Genomic DNA, 24,066 nt, shown 5'->3' on the forward strand with positions numbered 1-24,066 from the left:
TGTTAACAGTCAGTATGAAAGGCATGTTTTGAAGGACTGATTGTAAAAATCAAAAATTAAGAAACTCAAGAATATTATTTGTTAATTTTTCAGAATTTAAAATATTACTCAAAATATTAAACCACAGTGTGGGTCCTTATTTGAGACTTTTCACATATTTAGTTCATATCTTATGAACTGTATCTTCAATAAGATTTAACCCTGAGAAGATTTAAAATTGCTACCTTTGAGATGTAAATTCGGGGCCTCAGACGTGAAACCGGGGTCACTGACGTAAATCTGGGGCTCGGACATGAATCCGGGGTGCAGATGCCTGTCAAGCCCAGGCGGAGTCCCTGGTGCACTGGGTGGCGTGGGGGGCGTACATGGCCCAGTTCTGACCCTGAGGACACCAAGCCGCCCTGTGTGCCTCAGGCCACCACCCTGCCCCTCCGGTGACTCCAGATCCCCACCACCGTGCCCCAGCCAAGCAGTTCCAGGGATGTGGATGTCCGTGTCTTTGGAGGACCATGACTTCGCCTGCCACGTGCTTGCAGGATCTTGGTTCCCAGGCCACAGGTTGGGCCTGAGCTTCTGGGGTGGGAACTCCGAGTCCAAACCGCTGGACTAACAGAGAACGTCAGACACCAGGGAATATCAATTGGAGTGTGGCCTCCTGGAGGTCCTCATCTCAGCATCAAGACCCAGCTGTATCCAACTGCCTGCAAACTCCAGTGCTGGACGTCTCAGGCCAAACAACCAGTAAGACAAGAATACAGCACCACCCATCAAAAAAAAAGTGAGGGGGCTTCCCTGGTGGCGCAGTGGTTGAGAGTCCGCCTGCCAATGCAGGGAATGCGGGTTGTGCCCCGGTCCGGGAGGATCCCACATGCTGCGGAGCGGCTGGGCCTGTGAGCCATGGCCGCTGAGCCTGCGCGTCCGGGGCCTGTGCTCCACGACGGGAGAGGCCACAGCGGTGAGAGGCCCGCGTACTGCAAAAAAAAAATTAAAAAAAGTGAAACACCAAAAACATATGTTACGGACGAAGGAGCAAGGTAAAAACCTACAAGACCAAATAAATGAAGACAAAATAGGCAACTACCTGAAAAAGAATTCAGAGTAATGATAGTAAAGATGATCCAAAATCTCGGAAATAGAATGGAGAAAATACAAGAAACATTTAACAAGGACCTAGAAGAACTAAAGATGAAACAAACAGGTATGAACAACACAATTACTGAAATTAAAAATACTCTCGAATGAACCAATAACGGAGTAACTGAGGCAGAAGAACGGATAAGTGAGCTGGAAGATAAAATGGTGGAAATAACAGCCAGGGAGCAGAATAAAGGAAAAAGAATGAAAAGCATTGAGGACAGTCTCAGAGACCTCTGGGACAACAGTAAACACACCAACATTCGAATTATAGGGATCCCAGAAGAAGAAGAGAAAAACAAAGGGTCTGAGAAAATATTTGAAGAGATTATAGTCAAAAACTTCCCTAACATGGGAAATGAAACAGTCAATCAAGTCCAGGAAGCACAGAGAGTCCCATACAGGATAAATCCAAGGAGAAACACACCAAGACACATATTAATCAAACTATCAAAAATTAAATATAAAGAAAAAATATTAAAAGCAGCAAGGGAAAAGCAACAAATAACATACAAGGGAATCTCCATAAGGTTAACACCTGATCTTTCAGTAGAAACTCTGCAAGCCAGAAGGGAGTGGCAGGATATATTAGAAGTGATGAAAGGGAAAAACCTACAACCAAGATTACGCTACCTGGCAAGGATCTCATTCAGATTTGATGAAGAAATTAAAACCTTTACAGGTAAGCAAAAGTTAAGAGAATTCAGCACCACCAAACCAGCTTTACAAAAAATGCTAAAGGAACTTCTCTAGGCAGGAAAGAAAAGAGAAGGAAAAGACCTATAAAAACAAACCCAGCCATGGAAGTTAATTTACAACTGTATAGATATTGAAAACTCTATAGAGATTTACCTAACTGCAGAGGTACATTTTCACACTTGAAGAGAAAATAAGTCATCTTTGGATTGTAAAGCTTTAGGCAATGCTCTTATATTTTCCCTGGAGAGAATTATTTAAATTCCAACATATTAGAGTAGAAATTTTCAAAAAGACTATGACGAGTACAGAGAGTTGACTGCTTATTTTTTCTGTATGTAAGTACAGAAAATTCATTTTCTATATCCCTCGTCTACAAGACAGACTTTGTATTTGTAGGATATTTGACCTGGCTCTCATTATGTTGGTGTAAGTGTAAGAACTTAGACACAAGGGCACAACACACTTGTTATTAGCTATAAGGTAAATAAAAAAAAATCTGCTCTGATTCAGAAACCTCATGTGTACATTCAGGACAAAATAATAAAGACAAATAATAAAACTTCACATTCTGTCAAAAAATTTCTTGTGGAAATTTTCATTAAAATTTTATTATCCTGTAAAACAAACAAACAAAGAACCCCAAAACGATTAAGAAAATGGTAATAGGAACATACATATTGATAATTACCTTAAATGTAAATGGATTAAATGCTCCAACCAAAAAACAGACTGGCTGAATGGATACAAAAACAAGACCCGTACATATGCTGTCTACAAGAGACCCACTTCAGACCTAGGGACACATACAGACTGAAAGTGAGGGGTTGGAAAAAGATATTCCATGAAAATGGAAATCACAAGAAAGCTGGAGTAGCAATAGTCATATCAGACAAAATAGACTTTAAAGTAAAGAATGTTACAAGAGACAAGGAAGGACACTGAAATGATCAAGGGATCAATCCAAGAAAAAGAAATAACAATTATAAATATTTATGCACCCAACATAGGAACACCTCAATACATAAGGCAAATGCTAACAGCCATAAAAGGGGAAATCAAAAGTAACATAATCATAGTAGGGGACTTTAACACCCCACTTTCACCAATGGACAGATCATCCAAAACGAAAATAAATAAGGAAACACAAGCTTTAAATGACACATTAAACAAGATGGACTTAATTGATATTTATAGGACATTCCATCCAAAAACAACAGAATACACTTTCTTCTCAAGTGTTCATGGAACATTCTCCAGGATAGACCATATCTTCGGTCACAAATCAAGCCTTGGTAAATTTAAGAAAACTGAAATCGTATCAAGTATCTTTTCCTACCACAACACTATGAGACTAGATATCAATTACAGGAAAATACTGTAAAAAATACAAACACAGGGAGGCCAAAAACTACGCTACTAAATAACCAAGAGGTCACTGAAGAAATCAAAGAGGAAATCAGAAAATACCTAGAAACAAATGACAATGAAAACACGACAACCCAAAACCTGTGGGATGCAGCAAAAGCAGTTCTAAGAGGGAAGTTTATAGCAATACAGTCCTACCTCAAGAAACAGAAAAATCTCAAATAAACAACCTAACCTTACACCTAAAGCAATTAGAGCAAGAAGAACAAAAAACCCCCAAAGTTAGCAGAAGGAAAGAAATCATAAAGATCAGATCAGAAATAAATGAAAAAGAAATGAAGGAAACAATAGCAAAGATCAGTAAAACTAAAAGCTGCTTCTTTGAGAAGATAAAATTGATAAACCATTAGCCAGACTCATCAAGAAAAAAAGGGAGAAGACTCAAATCAACAGAATTAGAAATGAAAAAGGAGAAGTAACATCTGACACTGCAGAAATACAAAGGATCATGAGAGATTACTACAAGCAACTCTTGCCAATAAAATGGACAACCTGGAAGAAATGGACGAATTCTTACAGAAGCGCAACCTTCCGAGACTGAACTAGGAAGACATAGAAAATATGAACAGACCAGTCACAAGCACTGAAATTGAAACAGTGATTAAAAACCTTCCAACAAACAAAAGTCCAGGACCAGATGGCTTTACAGGAGAATTCTATCAAACATTTAGAGACGAGCTAACACCTATCCTTCTCAAACTCTTCCAAAATATAGCAGAGGGAGGAACACTCCCAAACTCATTCTATGAGGCCATCATCACCCTGATACCAAAACCAGACAAAGATGTCACACAAAAAGGAAACTACAGGCCAGAATCTCTGATGAACTTAGATGCAAAAATCCTCAACAAAATACTAGCAAACAGAATCCAACAGCACATTAAAAGGATCATACACTGTGATCAAGTGGGGTTTATCCCAGGAGTGCAAGGTTTCTTCATTATATGCAAATCGGGCTTCCCTGGTGGTGCAGTGGTTGAGAATCTGCCTGCTAGTGCAGGGGACACGGGTTCGAGCCCTGGTCTGGGAAGATCCCACATGCCGCGGAGCAAGTGGGCCTGTGAGCCACAACTACTGAGCCTGCGCATCTGGAGCCTGTGCTCCACAACAGGAGAGGCCTCGATAGTGAGATGCCCACGCACCGCAACGAGTGGCCCCTGCTTGCCACAACTAGAGAAAGCCCTTGCACAGAAACAAAGACCCAACACAGCAAAAATAAATTAATTAATTAATAAACTCCTACCCCCAACATCTTTTAAACAAACAAACAAACAACAACAACAAAAAACTTCTTTCTTTTTCAAGGAGCATACTAAAAATCACCCAGTTTTGTAAAATACACCCTAGGGAACAATTACAAGATGGAAGAGCTCTCATTACCCATTTAAAAAATATATATATATATATATATATATGCAAATCAATCAATGTGATACCCCATATTAACAAATTGAAGAATAAAAACCATATGATCATCTCAATAGATGCAGAAAAAGCTTTTGACAAAATTCAACACCCATTTATGATAAAAACTCTCCAGAAAGTAGGCATAGAGGGAACCTAACTCAACATAATAAAGGCCATATATAACCCACAGTCGACATCATTCTCAGTGGTGAAAAACTGTAACCATTTCCTCTAAGATCAGCAAGAAGACAAGGTTGCCCACTCTCACCACCATTATTCAACATAGTTTTGGAGGCTTTAGCCACGGCAATCAGAGAAGAAAAAGAAATAAAAAGGAATCCAAATCGGAAAAGAAGAAGTAAAACTGTCACTGTTTGCAGATGACATGATACTATATATAGCGAATCCTAAAGATGCTACCAGAAAACTACTAGAGCTAATCAATGAATTTGGTAATGTAGCAGAATAAAAACTTAATGCACAGAGATCTCTTGCATTCCTGTACACTAATGATGAAATATCTGAAAGAGAAATTAAGGAAACACTCCCATTTACCATTGCAACAAAAAGAATAAAATACCTAGGAATAAACCTACCTAAGGAGACAAAAGACCTGTATGCAGAAAACTATCAGACACTGTTGAAAGAAATTAAAGATTATACAAGATATACCATGTTCTTGGATTGGAAGAATCCACATTGTGAAAATGACTATACTACCCAAAGCAATCTACAGATTCACTGCAATCCCCATCAAACTACCAATGGCATTTTTCACAGAACTAGAACAAAAAATTGCACAATTTGTTTGGAAACACAAAAGACCCCGAATAGCCAAAGCAATGTTGAGAAGGAAAAACGGAGCTGGAGGAATCAGGCTCCTGGACTTCAGACTATACTACAAAGCTACAGTAATGAAGACAGTATGGTACTGGCACAAAAACAGAAATAAAAATCAATGGAACAGGATTGAAAGCCCAGAGATAAACTCATGCACATATGGTCACCTTATTTTTGATAAAGGAGGCAAGAATATACAATGGAGAAAAGCCAGCCTCTTCAGTAAGTGGTGCTGGGAAAACTGAACAGCTACATGTAAAAGAATGAAATTAGAACACTTCTTAACACCATACACAAAAATAAACTCCAAATGGATTAAAGACCTAAATGTAAGCCCAGACACTATAAAACTCTTAGAGGAAAACATAGGCAGAATGCTCTATGACATAAATCACAGCAAGATCCTTTTTGACCCACCTCCTACAGAAATGGAAATAAAAACAAAAGTAAACAAATGGGACCTAATGAAACTTAAAAGGTTTTTCACAGCAAAGGAAACCATAAAGAAGATGAAAAGACAATCCTCAGAATGGGAGAAAATATTTGCAAATGAAGCAACTGACAAAGGATTAATCTCCAAAATACACAAGCAGCTAATGCAGCTCAATATGAAAAAAACAACCCAATCCAAAAATGGGTAGAAGATCCAAATAGACATTTCTCCAAAGAAGATACTGCAGATTGCCAACAAACACATGAAAGGATGCTCAACATCACTAATCATTAGAGAAATGCAAATCAAAACTACAATGAGGTATCACCTCACATTGGTCAGAATGGCCATCATCAAAAAGTCTAGAAACAATAAATGCTGGAGAGGGTGTGGAGAAAAGGGAACCCTTTTGCACTGTTGGTGGGAATGTAAATTGATACAGCCACTATGGAGAACAGTATGGAGGTTCCTTCAAAAACTACAAATAGAACTACCATATGACCCAGCAATCCGACTACTGGGCATGTACCCTGATAAAGCCACAATTCAAAAAGAGTCATGTACCACGTAGTTCACTGCAGCAGTATTTACAATAGCCAGTACATGGAAGCAACCTAAGTGTGCATCTACAGATGAATGGATAAAGAAGATGTGGCACATATATACAATGGAATATTACTCAGCCACAAAAAGAAACAGAATTGAGTTATTTGTAGTGAGGTGGATGGACCTAGGGTCTGTCATACAGAGTGAAGTAAGTCAGAAAGAGAAAAACAAATACCGTATGCTAAAACATACATATGGAATCTAAAAAAAAAATGGTTCTGATGAACCTAAGGGCAGGACAGGAATAAAGACACAGACAGAGAGAACGGACTTGAGGACATGGGGAGGGGGGAAGGGTTAACTGGGACGAAGTGAGGGAGTGGCATGGACATATATACGCTACCAAATGTAAAATAGATAGCTAGTGGGACGCAGCCGAATAGCACAGGGAGATCCGCTCGGTGCTTTGTGACCACTTAGAGGGGTGGGATAGGGAGGGTGGGAGGGAGACACAAGAGGGATGGGATATGGGGATACACGTATGCATATAGCTGATTCACTTTGTTATACAGCAGAAACTGACAGAACACTGTAAAGCAATTATACTCAATAAAGATGTTAAAAATGAATAAATAAACTGGAGATACATATTTTAAAAAAATTGCTACCTTAGAAAAATAGGAAAGCTTTATGGTATTGGTTTTTATGTTAATCATGTAATTTAATCTATTTTCAGGTTAGGATTTTCACCATCCCTGCTGTGATTAGTAGGAATGAAATGTTTATGGTATATAGAAGTATTGATTTTAATTGAGAGATTAAATGATACTCAGGTTATGTTTAGAAATTCTTTAGCATTAGCACTATTTGATAAGTTGTGTTTTCTTTTGTATCATTTTCCTGTGGATCATATTTGTTAATTATATTTTAAATTTCTTTGTCCTAGTATTTAAACCGAGGCTGCACTAGATACTTTGCTAACAAAGAAACTGACAAACACATTTTACAGAACCGAAAAAGTCCTGAGGTAAAGTAACCTTTAAAAAAAAATTATAATCTTTAATACAAAAAAATTGTGCTGAAAGATGTATTCTATTTTTTATTTTGGAAACCAAGTAAGATCTCTTACTTTGGTTTTTGTTTTTTTTTTTTTTGCCGTACGCGGGCCTCTCACTGCTGTGGCCTCTCCCATCGAGGAGCACAGGCTCCGGACGCGCAGGCCCAGCGGCCATGGCTCACAGGCCCAGCCGCTCCGCGGCACGTGGGATCTTCCCAGACCGGGGCACGAACCCGTGTCCCCTGCATCGGCAGGTGGACTCCCAACCACTGCGCCACCAGGGAAGCCCAGGATCTCTTACTTTTAGGCTTATGCTTAAAAAACCTAAATACTCATCCACACCTCTCGCCGAGAAGTACTTTACACCTCTTTTGGTATCTGCAGAAGCCACAGGTTCTGGGTCTTGGTGGGACCTCAGTGCACTGCTCTCCTCTTGTTATTTTCCCGGCATGAGGACATCAGATTGCCTAAGAATCATCCTTTGCTGACATTTTTGAAACTTACTCTCATATTACCCATTTGTGATTAAGTATAAAATATGTCCTTTATAATTTATTGTCTGTGTCAAGGCTGAAGTAAGCTTTGATGTAGACAATAAGTAGAGTGAGCATTCTTGTGAACTAATGCTTATGTATTATTTAATATTTCTCTTTAAAACATCATGTTTCTGTAATATATTATGAAAAGTTTTATGTATAGGTCTTACTAAATCATTGTATTTCTAAGAGTAAGTAGATATAATTATACCATTAAGTATTATTTTAAAAACATTAAGTCCTTAATCTAAAAATCTACTGCAACTTTTATAAATTTTAATATGCAATGTTTAAGTAGTAAGTGGGATTAAGTTGTATTTACTCAGGGAGCTTAAATTATGAAACACTAAGTCAGGATTAATAATAGGGGCTAGTTCATATTGTCTTTATTTTATTAAAAGACTTATATTTAAGTGAACAAGGTTTTATTTTACTCGGTTTTTAATGCCCCTGCATTTGTGAGTCAGATGTTTTTGACTACTTTCAAAATGGTGAGGTGAATTATGTCTTTAGTATATTCATAGAAAAGAACAGAAAGCAACTAAAAATTCCCATTAATTTGAATTCTAAGCAGATGAGTCTGCAGTTAATTTTTGTTTAAGTTGACATTTTATTTATCATTTTAGACACAGATGTCTGTAAACTTTATATTATATCCATGGTTGGAACTTTAAGAAGTGACATTAATATTTATTATGGTATCTTCCTTTGTTATGATAACCTATATTTTTATAAGGCATCATTGAAATATAGAAATTGTATTATTTCCACTAAGATAATGGGGACATTTCCTGGTGGGATACTGCAGCTATCCCAAAGGAAAAAATATATACATATATAAATTTGATCTTTTACCATGGAAAAAACTGAGTGGAGAGGAAAGAAAACTGGATTTTACCCTGCAAAGAGTAGCAGTCTTTGTGCTATCTTAGGAAGAAAATGTACAGTTTCTGATTCTAGAGTCAACATAGTTTGTTAGGAATCGTATTCATATTACTGGGTTTATATATAAAAATATATAAGTGAATAATGGATTTAATATGTTTAAATTACTTTTTATTGTCTTCTTTATCAGGAGGATGAGGTGATCATTTTGACTATTCAGAATCCTTTGCCTAGTTCCATTGGCATGTCTTTAAGCCGTGTGTTATTTTTAGGAGAATGCAGTATTTTTAGTCTGCCGTGATAGCAATATATTCATTGACATTTGATTAGAAACAGTTTTTAAGTGAAGTAACCTTTCAATTGCAAGACTAAAAATTCTGCACGATATGTGCTTTGTTTTAAATTTGGCTGCATGTGATTGTTTTCTTTAAGAATAAAATTAAATTTCTTTGTCTAGACATTTTCCAGAAATTTTACACATGCATAATTAAACATTTTAAAGACTTGTGTGGAAAGGCAATTACAAATTTAGCTGGGAAGCAGTTGGCAACCTGGAGGAAAAAAAACATCTCCTAGGGGCGTCTTTAATGGCCAGTTAATTCTGATGCTGTTACCTAATGTTTAATTTTACTTATTCATTCTCAAGTTCTGGAAAATTGCTAGTCCTATCTTTCTGTGTCCAGTAATTTCTTTTTCCTCCTTCTAGTTTCTGCAGGACTGACTTTTCTTCTTCCTTCTTCTGAGTTTGTTATAGGTTCTAGTAAATGAATACTTTAGATGCACGTTCTTTTAGGAGAGAAAGCAAATTTTCTCTTCATTTTTTCGGAAATGTTTTCAGTCATTGCATAAATTCTTAGCGTAAGCATAATGCTTACTAATACACTTTACTTCATATATACTAATACAGAAAGGTTTAAAAATTAATTCCCAGGCCATGAACATTGTTGTTAGCCTGTCCACTGGTTACTGCTGTGGAATATTGGTGTAGTTGATGGCAGTTAACCTGAAGGAGTGTAATGCTAAGTGTCAGATTTAAATTTTTATTACAGCTTTTTAAAACCTCAGTTCTTTTTGACCTATGGTTTCATGTTGATTCATTTCAACCGCTGATATTCCCTTCATTTTCACTCAATTTATATTTTTATATAATGTCCTAGTTTTAGAATTAAAGTTGTAATTAAATTAGAACACATCTCATTCCATTTTTGACTGAAATTTTTACTGAGATAGTTGTAGATTCACATGTCATTGAAAGAAATAATACATAAATCCTGGGTACACTTTGCCCAGTCATTCAGTTTTTGAATGTGTTGGAACACTAAAGTTTTATGATTGACACATTTTATTTTTGCATGTTATGTAGTGAATAGACGTTGTGTAGTTGTGTTAGTATACTTAAATAATGTAAACCACAATTAATTGATGTCTTCTTGTTTTGTAGTATCTTAAAGGAGGTTCCTTGAAAGATCCTTTGTTAGATGACCATGGAGATTTTATTAGAATGTGCACAGCCATGAAAAAGATTGGTTTGGATGATGAAGAAAAGCTTGATCTGTTCCGGGTAGTAGCTGGTGTCCTGCACCTTGGAAATATTGATTTTGAGGAAGCCGGCAGCACTTCAGGTTTTTTTTTTTTTTTTTTTCTTGTGGTCTTTTTGTTTTGCTTTATTTTAAAAAGGAGTAAAATTAGAAGTTTGTCACTTAATTGTCATATGAAAATTTACTCTGTGTGCAGGCTTGTTAATACCCTCCACTTCTAGAATATACTGTATTATGTGATGACTCTTGCAACTACAGGATGCTGCATTATTAGTTATTATGAGCTCTTTTTGAGTAAATCAGTGATACTGATGAGGAATAAACTCGTCCTGTGAAGGATAAACAATCCTGACTACCCGGGTCATATTTGGTTAATTTTTCAACTGATATTAATCTTTTCCAATAAGTGAACATAATAATTCTCTCTACCATCTTTTAAGGTATTTTGACATTTTTCTGGTTCATTGATCTAAACTTGGAATGGTTAATTAGGTTAATTGAATACATGAAAGCCCATATACATTGTTACTGGGAAATGAAAACAGGTTAAACTTGATGCAGATTGAACAGATCATTTAAATGCCTGCACTATAGTAACTTTTCAACTGTATCGTTTCAGTCTCTACATAAATAGTAAGGCTTTTTATATGATCTTCAGTTTGATCCATGAATGCGGGAGTTGGCAGGCTATGGCTCGTGGTCAGATCTGACTAGCTGCCTGTTTTTGTAAATAAAGTATTGTTAGAACACAGCCACACACATTTATTTATGTTTTGCCTATGCCAGCTTTCGTAGTGGCAGAGTTGGGCTTGTGACAGAGACTGGATGGCCAACAAAGCCTAAAACCTCACTCTTTAGAGAAAAAGATTGTTGACTCCTGCATAAATACATTGTTTAAAAGAGTTTTAAAAAACTCGGAAGCACCATTTAATATAGTAGTCAATAACATGGGCTTTAGTGTCAGATCCCAGAAGCTCTCTAAGCCTTGGATTTTTCATTCGTAAAATAATGAAGAAATAATCCATGAGAAGTGTTTTTTCCTAGCAGTAGTTTGCATATAAGGAAAAGGGCACAAGAGGAAGGAACAAGAACATTAAAAAAAATGTCTGCTACGTGCAAGACCCTTCATAAACTGTATTTCATCATAAACATCATAATCATAATCTGAACTTAATAAAGATAATGAGGTAGAGGATATTATCTCCATTTTACAGAAGTAGGACCTGTGCAGGAGTTTAAGTCATATGGTCATTAGTGAAGTTGTAGGTGTGAGAGCCAGTTCGACCCATGTCTGACTAACTCCAGTACGTGTGATAACTGCCCCTCATTGCCCCCTGTCACTGAACCTTCTGAGCAGATGGAAGTCAACAGTCTGAGTGGCTTTCAGACTGAGTGTCCGCGGTGCTGTGACATCAGAGTGTGGTGTGTAAGAGCACGTGGTCTTGGGCCAGGCTTTTCACCGTGTGTTACCTGCCTGTGTGACCTTGGGCCAGGAACTTAACCTCTCTGTGTCTCGGTTTCCTCACCTGTAAACTAGGAATAATAAACAACAGGCCTTACCTCATGTTATAAAGAGGAATAAGTGAGTTAAATATTTGTAGAATGATGTGAATACTTAAGTCTGGCATGTAGTAATCACTCTAAGTGTTTTTTAATGAATAAGAAAAATAAAAATGCAGATTACTCCCAGATTAAAATAAAAGAAACAAAAAGAAAAACCAAGCAAAATCAGATATGTTCTTAGTATGCATTAAAATTGTTACTAGTTTTTTTGAGGGATTTGAAAATGTAATGAATGTTAGAATACACTTTCGTTTGCTCTGTGGCATCGTTATACCAAGGGAGCATGTAGGAGTTCTAAGTAATGTCCAAAAAAGTTTAGAAAAATTAATGCACAGTTTGGACATGTTGTTAGAAGTGATAGGTGGCATTTTCACACACCTCATGTTATTACCGTGTGGTAAACACGCAGATGTACACAGAGGATCATAAATGTGGCATGATCTAGTTAGTTGAAAAGCACTTAAATGGTCAAAAGGCACATAGCAGATATTCACATTATCTTTTATTTTTCTTCTCAAACTTCCTTCTGTTGAAGGGAAAATGAGCAGAAAGCAGAGCAGATTGGAATGAGGCAATGAATCCAGAGAATTAATAAACTAGGCTATTTTTATTTATTTATTTTTTATTTATTTTAATAGCTAAGATTTTATTATATTAATCTTCATCCTTCCTATGATCCTTCGTATAGATTCAGATGGTTTCTTGCTAATCAGAATTGATTTTTCCTGCCCTGGAGAGCTCAATTTTGGCATGACCTTGCAATTTGAGAAGGCTCCGGATATTCGTAATTATTTTATCAGAAAATTTATTCTTCAGTAAATGTTCAGACAGCTCCCACTGCTATTTAAAAGTTTTTTCATGATGGAAATGCAAAGAATGCCTCTAGGGACTTCCTATGTTTTAAAAATTCCACATAACAAAAACATACATTATTATAACAACTAATGTAAAAAGTGTTCAGAGAAGTTCTTTTTTGGAAGGGGAGTGACACGAAAAGCCTTGCGTTATTTCCCAGTATTTTGCCCTTTTGAAACTTTTAAAATAAATTTTTTCTATGCTAGCCTTACATAATTCCTGGAAGTGTGTAAGAAACTTTGCAGAATAGTAAAAAAAAAAAAGAGAAGTATTTAAATGAATTAATTATTGTTGATCAACCTTTTGAGTTATATAATTTTAGATAACGTGTGTGTGTATAAACTAGAAATTAGTAGTAATCTTACCTTCATAGAATTAAAGGTTTAATATATCTTCTCTATTCCTCTCCCCATATTCTTTTTTTCAGCTTTATTGAAATATAATTCACATTGAGTTGTGCAACAATCACTATATTCAGTTTTAGAATATTTTCATCACTCCAGATACGGACCCCATACCCTTACCCCGCCACCCCATCTCCTCCCAAATCCCTAGCCTTTAGGCAACCACTGTTCTACTTTGTCTCTATCAATTTGCCTGTCATGGGCATTTCATATCAATGGAATCATACAATATGTGCTCTTTGTGACTGGCGTCTTTCAGTTAGCATAATGTTTTCAAGGTTCATCCATGTTTTAACATGTGTCAGTACATCATTTCTTTTTATTGCTGAGTAATATTCCATTGTATGGATATACGACATTTTGTTTATCCATTTGTTATTTGGTGAACTTTTAGGTTGCTTCCACCTTTGGCTATTATGAATTATGCTGCTATAAACATTTGTGTGCAAGTTTTTGTGTGGACATATGTTTTCATTTCTCTTGGGTGTATGCCTAGGAGTAGAATTGCTGAGTCATATGGTAATTCTATATTTAACCTTAAGAGGAATTGACTTTCAAAGTAACTGAAGGGTTTTACATTCTTACCGCCCTAGTGCCTGGCAAGTGCTACCTCATTGCGGTTTTAATTTGCATTTTCCTGATGGCTCACGATGTTGAGCATATTTTCAACTGTATTGGCCATTTGTATATCTTGTTTTGAGGAAGGACTACTTATGTTCTTTACTCACTTATTAATTGGATCGCCTTTTTATTACTGAGTGGGAAGAGTTTTTTAATATGTTCTAAATACAAGTTCCTTATCCGATGTATAATTTGCAAATATCTTCTCTCATTCTGCGGGTTGTGTTTTTCATTTCTGGATACTGTTCTTTGAAGCACAAAAGTTTTTCATTTTGATGAAATCCAGTTTGTCTGTTTTTTCTTTAGTTGCTTATGGTGCCATATCTAGGAAGCCATTATCTGGTCCAAGATCACAAGGATTTATGTCTGTATTCTTCTAAGAGTTTAATAGTGTTACTCTTACCTTTAGGTCTTTGATTGATGTTGAGTTAATTTCTGTGTATGGTGTGAAGGAGGGGTCCAACTTCATTCTTTTACATGTGGATGTCCAGTTGCCCACTGCACTTTGTTTGAAAAGCTGTTCTTTTCCCCAATGAATTGTCTTGACAAGCCCTCATTCATATAAGATCTCACGGTTTCTTTCTCCTGAGAGCAGTCTGTTAAATAGTTTATTAATTTGTCATGATAAAATTCTCATTGTGATTTCATACGTTCTTTGTAATTTTGAAATTAGTCTTAAAATGAATCATTTATAAGCACTAAACCATAAAAAATGTTAATAAAATGTTTATTATTTTTAATATTAGTAGTAATAGGATAATAATTATCGGTACCTTCGTAGAGTGCTTATTATGTACCAGACACTCTTCCAGGCACTTCACGTATGTAGCCTTTTTAATCTTCATAACAACCTTATTAGGCTGGTACAGTTAATTATCATCTTTATATGGGTGAGGAAACTGAGTACAGAAAGAATAAGTAACTCGTTCAAGGTCACACAGCTAGTAAGTTGTAGAGCCATCACAGCCCCGAGTCTAAGGACTGTCGTATTCTGTCTTTCTAGAAAAAACTTTTTGAAACCAGCTCCATAAATAGAAATCTATAGATATGATGTACAGGAAATAGCCGTGGCCGCCTCACCCTCTTCCTTTGTCCCCGAGCCTCACGAGCACATGCGTGTGCACACACCCCCCCCACACACACATAGACAGATGTCCACACCCACACTGACCTACTACAGTGCCTCACAACATCTACCACTGAAATTGCTCCTTGATATTTTCTGCAGTCGTATGACTTCAGTGATTAGGCACTCTGTTATTCCAGAGATTTATTTTAATATATTAACAAGGATTATAATCTATCTTTAGTATATTTTGCTTGCAGGGTCATTAAAAAATGAAACTGTGACAGGCTAAAATTGATGGGCTGAAAGGATTGTATCATGGGCTGCCCTGAGTGAGGGTCTCCCACTGACCTTGGCAGTGTGAGTGTCTGACAAGGGTGGGGAACAAGCGAGGTGAAATTAAAAGTCACAACTAAGCCTTGTCTAGTCCATAGTTTTATGTAAGTGAAGTGTACTTCTAAGAAATGCATCTTGAAAATCTGGTTTACATAATGTTTATTAATTTCAAGTTGAAATATGTGTTCATTAGGTGGCTGTAATCTGAAGAATAAATCTACTCAGTCATTGGAATATTGTGCTGAATTACTGGGTTTGGATCAAGATGATCTTCGTGTAAGTTTAACTACAAGAGTCATGCTAACAACAGCAGGGGGCACCAAAGGAACAGTGATAAAGTAAGTCCCCTAACTCATTGCTCTGTAAAAATCCTGCCTTGTGGGGGAAAAGGCCAGGCTCTCTATCGCTTGCTGAATAAGGCAGGCAGTGAGTTCTAGTGACATATTTCAAAAATTTTTCAACAAATTAAGAAAAATAAGGTTAAAAAGATCTTTTAGCCACTCAGAAAATTCGGTAACTCTTACTTTGGGAAGTATTAGCAAGGTATGCTTAGCCTGATTCTTTGCTAAGCCCACTCCAAGTTATGAAGAAAATCTCAGCGAGGAAGATGTATAGTAGTGCCCTACAGTTGCGTGGCTCCTTGGAGAGATTTCTGGAACCCAAGGGAAGGCTGGTAAAAGCACAGGAGGGTGGTCCTCAGCAATCGTGTCCTCCGTTCCCCTGTGTTCCAAAGCAGTTCTTTTTTGTGTCTTAAGTATGGCGTGTCCACATAAGAGTCCCTTTAGGAAAGGGTTCTATTACAAGAAATATAAGTTGGAAAATCACTGTTTAGAAGGGATTCAAGTATTGGTCTGACCTGAATGACTTTTAAGGTTACTTCCAAATTTTGATAATTTTTTTCTGGTATTCCCACAGGGCCTCATGCTTTATGACAGCATTTAGCACAGTGTTTGGAAATTCTTTCCTGTGGCAGCCTCTCTTCATCGGACTGTGTATCTGTATCTGCAGCGTCCAACACTGTTGTACCATGTAGTTATTTATATGAAAGAGTAGAGTTGGACAGTTTGGATTTTAAGATGTAAACATTTTTTTCCTAAACAGTGTTAACCCAGTTTCTGACCTTTAAAGTAGTCTTGAATTAAACGCAGTTTCTTTTGCATTTAAGAAAGTCACATGGAAGATTATTCCTCTGAATGATTTTTTTTATATATTCAGCATGCACAATGAGGTATAAATTAAGGTTAAAAAGAGTTTTTGAGCCTAATGTTCTTTTACTCAGTGATGACTTTTAATCTAATTATCTTGTAGATAATTCTCTTGTAGTATTCTACTTAGCCCCGTTTATCTATCTCTATTCACGAATGACATTTTGTAACTATTTATTTTGTTCTTCACAGTGAATATGTACTTAGTTCTTGGGGATATTGCATTATTTCCACAACATATTACTATGAAGAATTTCTGTTGGTACGGTCTTCTTTTACAGAGTACCCCTGAAAGTGGAGCAAGCAAACAACGCCCGGGATGCCTTGGCAAAGACTGTCTATAGCCATCTTTTCGATCACGTGGTCAACAGAGTGAACCAGTGTTTTCCTTTTGAAACATCATCCTATTTTATTGGAGTCCTAGATATTGCTGGATTTGGTAAGCATAGTTTTGTTTGTGAGTTTGTATCTGTTTGATACTTTCACACATATTTAAAATAAAATTTTAAAAACTTTTTTTCCCTTGTAATACCTTTCACTTGATGTATTTCCAGTTATATGTCCATACCACCATTTCATTTCATAATACGATTTAAGTAGGAAGCTAATGCTTCCAAAAAAAAAGGAAAGGGAAGACTCATGGATTTTGGTCATACTAATGCTTAGATTAAAACATGTTGATTGAAACTACTATAGGTAGAGATGTCTGTGTACTCTTAAATGAGTACAGCTGATAAAGGTGACGTCTTGAGTACTGCTGATACAGAGAATTAAGTCATTAAAACCATTGGCTCCAGCCAATGGACCTGGGTACAGTTGACCTAGCACACAGGCCAAACTCATTACTATGTGTAAAAATTCATCATTAGTGTTAGTTGTCAGCAGATAGCTATTTCCAATAATTTCCACCAAATGAGTAAGCTATCAACATAAATATTTGAGAACAGCTATGGAGGTTTATAACCAGAAATGCAATGAGTCACTGATATCGGAATGCTGCTTTGTTCAGAATTACCGTGTCGTAAAAATCTCAAAGTATTACGTGTTGTAAAAATCTCAAAGTAAGTCTGACCATTTTTTACATTGGGCTTTATCAATGTGGGCGTTCCCTCTGTGCAGAAGTGGTGTCCTTCGTAATTTGTTTGCATTTGTCAAGGGAAGATATGAGTGTTTACATTTGGGAGGGGCAGAGTTTTGTTTTCGCTGTAATACATATTTTAAAATTTACAATAAAGCATTACCTTATGATCAAAGGTAGAGAAACACTCGTCACTGACTTAAGATTTCGTAATCTTCAGACATTTGTTTCCTAGTCTGCACCGTTTTAGCAGAACACTCACATACTCAGAGTCGTAACATTTTAGAGCTACAGGGATCTTAGAAATAATGTAATACAATCCCTTAATTTTAGAAATGCATTAGTATCCATAATATTTTTTCTAACTATAATTTTACAGATTATATAGAAAAATATAAAGTACTTACATTTTAAGTCATTTTTCTTCTTTGATTTAGATTGCTTTAACACCTGTGCTTTAAAAATCTTTACAAGTGACTTATATTTTACATCTTTTACTATTTGACATTTATCTTATCTGACAAACACCTTTTTGTCAAGCGAAGGTATTTTTAATACTTAATTTTAATGCATATAAAAATTTAAGTCTTGAAATAAGAGCATTTGGGGAGTATGGAACAATTATATGTATATTTTTTAACCTAATGTTAAATTAAACATCGATACAATAAAACTTTATCCTTAGTTAAATTTACTAATGTGAAGTTGAGCTGATGATGACTCTTGATTCTGGTTTTGTTTTCAGAGTACTTTGAACGTAACAGTTTTGAACAATTTTGCATCAACTATTGCAATGAAAAACTTCAACAGTTTTTTAATGAAAGGATTCTGAAGGAGGTAATTGCCATGCAATTTAGATTTGAGAACCGCATTAAGCTATTTTAAATTTCAAGTTACACAGACATACTGCAGTTAGCCCGATGGATGGGGTGTGATGTAAGGTGGCCCAGGGAATCAGAGATGCCCAGTGTGGGCCCCAGTGGCACATCAGAAGTGTTAATGGTACAGCTGAGGCTTAGGGACCCAGTAAAAACTCTAATAGGCACCTCCTCAGAAGTGAATGTCTCTTGCTTCTTACTGGTGACTTTTACTAGACTTGAAATTCTGCCTGTTTCTTTTCCTCATTCTGTTGTCTTCACTCTTGCCACAGCCAAACAGTAGTCTGCTCCCAGCCCTGACCTGGGCATCTCCCTCTATTCCTCTGTGTCTCCGCTTCTGTCCACTCTGCTACCTGCTCGCCCTCTCTCCGTATGGCAGGAAAGCCACCAGGCCAGGAGATTCCTTGGGGCCGCTGGCCTGGCCCACCTCCGGGCAGCTCTTTCCCTGCCAGGATACCCTGCGCACTGCCAGTGGCCTGTCAGTGGGGTGCTTTTGTCTGGACACCATCTCCGGTCCAGTAAGGACTTCCTGCCCCTGCTTGTAGTAGATGACTGGTGGCCTACACTCACGCTCTCAAGTCTAGGAAAGTTCCTTTGTAACACCTCAGAGTGCACAGTGAGTAAAAGTAGCTTTGGATCAGTGGATTTGTGATTAGGCTAACCATTTTTTACCTTGTATTTTGAATTCTCCACCTACTGATACCCTCGTCTTTCCTTCCTTTGAGCCGTTTGAGATATGTCTTACTGAATGAAGAAAGTAGAGTTAAAGGGAACTCAGAATTAATCTGTTAATCTAGTGCAGCCCTTTGTTTTACAGATGAAGAAACTGCAGAAGTTCAGTGACTTCTGCAGGTCTGAACCCTCCTTCCCGGTTGCTGGCTCACAGCACCGTTCCCTTCGTATTAGCACCGCTGTGTTCTGAGTTCCCCACTGTCTCTGGACTTGAAATGTGAAATATTTTCTTTCCTGTTCCCATCCCATTCATCTTTCCCCCATTTTTATTGTGTTTTGTCTTTATGGGTTTCCTAGTACATTCCAACTTTTATACCTTATCTTATAATATCTTATATATTATACCAATTCTGGCATAAATAAAACAGGTTAAAACAAGTACCTATCAGTTAAGATAGTTTCTCTGAAAAGTTTCATCTGGCAGCCATAGTCCTTTCATTACTGTGTGAAGTTTTGCATGTATGCTTCTCACTTAATCAGCCTTAAATCTTCCCTTCCACACCAACCCAGCAAGCTTTTTGTAGAAACTACATGAAGAGGAGACAGTGCCTTGATTCATGTTTATTTTTATAATAATTCCTTAAAGTAAATGTGTGAATTTCAAATTCAGATTGAGTTCAAGTAGACAGTGCCTTCTAGAATGACAGAAACCTTTTCTAAATAGTACGTCTCGTGGGAGGAAATATTCAAACATTCAGGGGGAAAAAAGGTTGAAATATACATCACCCTAAGCTCATTGCGTTGCCCACCCATCTGTGATAAAATCCCTCCCTCCTCCTTTTTCTTTTTAATTTTAAGAAGATACCAGAATTACATCCAGGAACTTAACTTTGATTTGTAAATTATTCTTCTAAATTATGTTTATTTTCCTCAATGATATACTCCTCATATATATCACTGTGTAGATATTAGAGCCCATTTGCAGTTAATTGCTCTTTCCTTAACGTTAGTGCTTGTCTATAAATGCTATAAATCTGCTCTACCTCTCTTTAGACGATGATTGAGGGCTATTGAGGATATATAATAGGACAGACAAATTTCATGTCAGCAGGGAGCTTGTTTGTTTAGCTGTTTTTTAAGCTTTTTAAAATTATCAAAGCAAGTTATGTTCCTCTGTGTATTCCAGGGGTAAACTATGGCCTTCAGGACAAACCCAGCATGCCGCCTTATTTTACAAATGAAATTTTATTGGAAGACAGCCATGCTTCTTCATTTACTGTTATCTGTGGCTGCTTTCGCCCTGCAGTGGCATAATTGCGCAGTTGTGACAAAGACAGTATGGCCCACAGCTGAAAATATTTACTGTCTGGCCCTTCCAGAAAAGTGTGCGGATCCCTGGTCTATTCTACTGGGAAGTTTGACTTTAGAATCGCTAAAAATGTTTCAAAGCCCCGGTCTTGTCTTGGGTTTGAATGGTTATAAACAGATCCCTGTGTTTGCGCCTGGCTGCCCAGCGTATTTCGGGAAAAGCGTGCTGATCTGCAGGGGGGAACACGTCCATATAATGTGAATCATGTTATGTTGGCCATGTAAGTTTTTATTTCGCCTTGCTTTAGGGGCAAGGGTTTTTCTTCCCTAATGTTTGCTAAGACTTCTCAGTCCTCGAATCAGCTGGTGTGAGCCTTGTACACTGACTGATCAATAAATGTTATGATCGGATATGGCACAGTGAATCCATTTCCTATCACACAGTAGCTCCATATCTATGATTATGATTATTTCCTTTTAGGAACAAGAACTCTATCAGAAGGAAGGTTTAGGTGTGAATGAAGTACATTACGTGGATAACCAGGACTGTATAGGTATGTATTTTTTTTTGCTCTACTTTTGGGAAATATGGGAAGATACAGTGAATGATTTCACTAGTAATTTTTCTGTGCTCTGCTGGTTACGGGACTTGAAATTGTGGTACTTGAGAGAGGGTTTTACTTCTCTAGTACTGCTAGGAAGTTATTTTTCCTATGAAGGCATCGAATTCAGCTATATTGAAAGTTTTCGTAAAATTCCTTCTATCTACCGTGAGGGATATTTTCTTTCTTAAACAGTTAACGTGAATAAGTTAAGGAGGACACAAAATTGCTTAAGCAGTGAAGGGATTTCTTATCTCGTGTGAGGAAGCCCGAGGCGTCTGCCAGGATTTGGCTTTGCGTGTCTGCAGTTCTTTGTTTCTATTCTCTGCACCCGCACCCTTTGGCAAGTTGGCATCACAAGTTGCAGTGTCCCATCCAGATAGCACCCTGCAGCAGGAGAACAGGGTCTCTGTTTTCCTTGTCTGTTTTTATCGGTAAAGAAGCCTTTCCCTGTCCCACCCAGGGAGTGTTCAGTCTGCCTTTTCTTTCCCACGCATCTCTGAAATCAGCTGTGCGGCAAGCCTTGCTTTGAAAATGGAATCTGACAGTTGAGTCAGTGACTCATGTGCTAGATTTGGACAAGATAGTGTAATAGTAATAACAACAACAATAACAATAATAACAGTACTTTACATTCGTGTTACTTCTCAAAGCACTTTCACATCCTACCTGGTCCACTCAGCATATCCCCTCACACACCATATCCTTTCACAGAGGTATCTTGGCTGGAACTCCTCCCCTTCCATTTCCCCTTCAGCCCACTTGGGTCGTGCATCTATCAGAGCACTCTCAGTTATAGCTCAGTTAGCGCGTCCCCCTCCACCTCTATTAATTGCCCAAGAAGCATCATTCTCTGACCAGTGCAGTCAGAACCTGGATTTCTCTTCCTATGTCCTGCGGCTTTTGGAGTCTGTCCCAATTAGCACTTCTGGATTTCTCTTCCTGTGTCCTGCGGCTTTTAGAGTCTGTCCCATTTAGCACTGCTTATGTATTTAAGCAGCTTACATTTTCTAGTTATTTTGGACAGGCAGGAAATTCAGAAACATGAATGGAAGGAGCATAAATTTGTGCTGTTACTGACGTTTTGCTGGAAAGTTTTTGAATCCATATCTATAAACAGTTTCAAAAAGCTAAGCCTGCAAAAACGTCTGTAGTTTGACTTCAATTTGAACATAGATGTCATGTGGGAGAGGAGGTATTTCTGGCTTACAGATGGAATGGTTATTATGTTAGTCGCTTTCTTTATGGAGTGGTTTTTCTAAAACCTATATTAAATATATGATGTTATTTTCTAATAAATTGCAGATGTGAAACAAAATTCATCTGCTCTCTGTTGCTTGTGAGAGAATACAATACTTACAGGATCATGTTACATTGTTTCTGATCAGTCCTCAAAATTTGTGATCAGTAAGTTTAAAATGTTATGTTTTTTATCCTGTCATATTCTGATTTTTTGAAATAGATTTAATTGAAGCAAAATTAGCGGGAATACTGGATATTTTGGATGAGGAAAATCGCCTTCCCCAGCCAAGTGATCAACACTTTACATCTGAAGTTCACCAGAAGCACAAAGACCATTTCCGACTCTGTGTGAGTTTGCTGCTTCAAAATTGAGCCTCTGGTGGGAAGAAAAACTTTTAGAAACATGTACTAGACATTAGATATTAGGTAATTAGAATCGTAAGTTGTGTAAGGCTTTGAACAGCTATAAACATCTTCTTAATCCAGCACAGTATCTTCTGTAGATAGCCATTTAATTTGTATCTATATATTTTTGCTGCTGCTGATCTATCTAATCAAGGCAATTTTAGCTGGATATAAAGTACATTTCACCTATCTAAAACGTATAAAAAGGTTTACCTGTTTCTTCTTTTTTTAAAGAAGATGTTGCGGGTAGGAGTTTATTAATTAATTTATTTATTTTTGCTGTGTTGCGTCTTTGTTTCTGTGCGACGGCTTTCTCTAGTTGTGGCAAGCGGGGGCCACTCTTCATCGTGGTGTGCGGGCCTCTCACTATGGCGGCCTCTCTTGCTGCGGAGCACAGGCTCCAGACGCACAGGCTCAGTAGTTGTGGCTCATGGGCCCAGTTGCTCCGTGCCATGTGGGATCCTCCCAGACCAGGGCTCGAACCCATGTCCCCTGCATTAGCAGGCAGATTCTCAACCACTGCGCCACCGGGGAAGCCTGGTTTACCTGTTTTTATGTTCTCCCTTCTGAGTTAAGTGGCCATGAGTTGCTCTGTTTTGTATCATGTGACCTTGATCACTTTCCAGGGGTTAGCACCTCGAGTCACAAGCAGCTACCTGTCTGCAAATTTGTAAGACCAGCAAAGCTTGTGGCTAAGAGTCTGACTGGTGGAAGCAATTCATTTAGTGATCGGTAAATTGATTTTGATACTCTTTCCATGGGAGTTTTGAATGGAAAAATGTACTCAGAGAGGGTCATAGAAGCTGCAGCAATAGAAGAATTAGCTAAAGGGAAAAACAGATACAGAAGGCAATAGAAATAAATGAGAAGTACACTTCTGAAAGGGTCAGAAGACCTGGTTCCCTAAACTGCTGTGCTTGACTACCTGCTTGTGGCAGTGAACGGTAGGGCTGTTTTCCATAAGGCTGGAGTGTGCAGCTGTTGAGGTGTTTTCCGTGTTCACCTAGCTCTGGGTTCATCTTTATACTCAACCACCATCACCTGAGGTAATGCAAGCACAACTCCATCCTTGCACCCAGAAAGAGCTGACCAGCACAGAGAAATGTGGATGTTAATTTTACCCACGAAGATAGGTGCTGCCTCATCTTAGAACAACAAAGAAAGGCAGGAAGGAAGAAGAGAAAAGCTGCTTAGAGTGGCAGCTGCCTCCTGTACTGTTGATTGTTTTGAGACTGTAGCATAGTATAACATTCGCTGCTTTGATGGGTCCAGGAGTTCAAGTGAATGAAAGCAGATATTCTTGTTTCCATACATCATTAACTAAATCAAGA

At 37.6% G+C, this 24,066-nt stretch overlaps 1 protein-coding gene across 2 annotated transcripts in view; it reads left to right on the plus strand.

The window, feature by feature from the left end:
• MYO6 (myosin VI) overlaps nt 1-24,066 on the plus strand; it is a 142,686-nt gene that overhangs the window by 77,398 nt on the left and 41,222 nt on the right. For both annotated transcript variants that reach the window (XM_019929322.3, XM_019929323.3), the window contains exons 10-16: nt 7,431-7,511; nt 10,404-10,584; nt 15,539-15,683; nt 16,832-16,989; nt 18,374-18,465; nt 20,968-21,040; nt 22,551-22,678. In XM_019929322.3, coding sequence (XP_019784881.1) covers nt 7,431-7,511; nt 10,404-10,584; nt 15,539-15,683; nt 16,832-16,989; nt 18,374-18,465; nt 20,968-21,040; nt 22,551-22,678 — 858 coding nt within the window. The remainder of the gene's footprint in view (nt 1-7,430; nt 7,512-10,403; nt 10,585-15,538; nt 15,684-16,831; nt 16,990-18,373; nt 18,466-20,967; nt 21,041-22,550; nt 22,679-24,066) is intronic.

Source organism: Tursiops truncatus, chromosome 12, assembly GCF_011762595.2.
Source record: "Tursiops truncatus isolate mTurTru1 chromosome 12, mTurTru1.mat.Y, whole genome shotgun sequence".
NCBI classification, from domain to species: Eukaryota; Metazoa; Chordata; class Mammalia; order Artiodactyla; family Delphinidae; genus Tursiops; species Tursiops truncatus.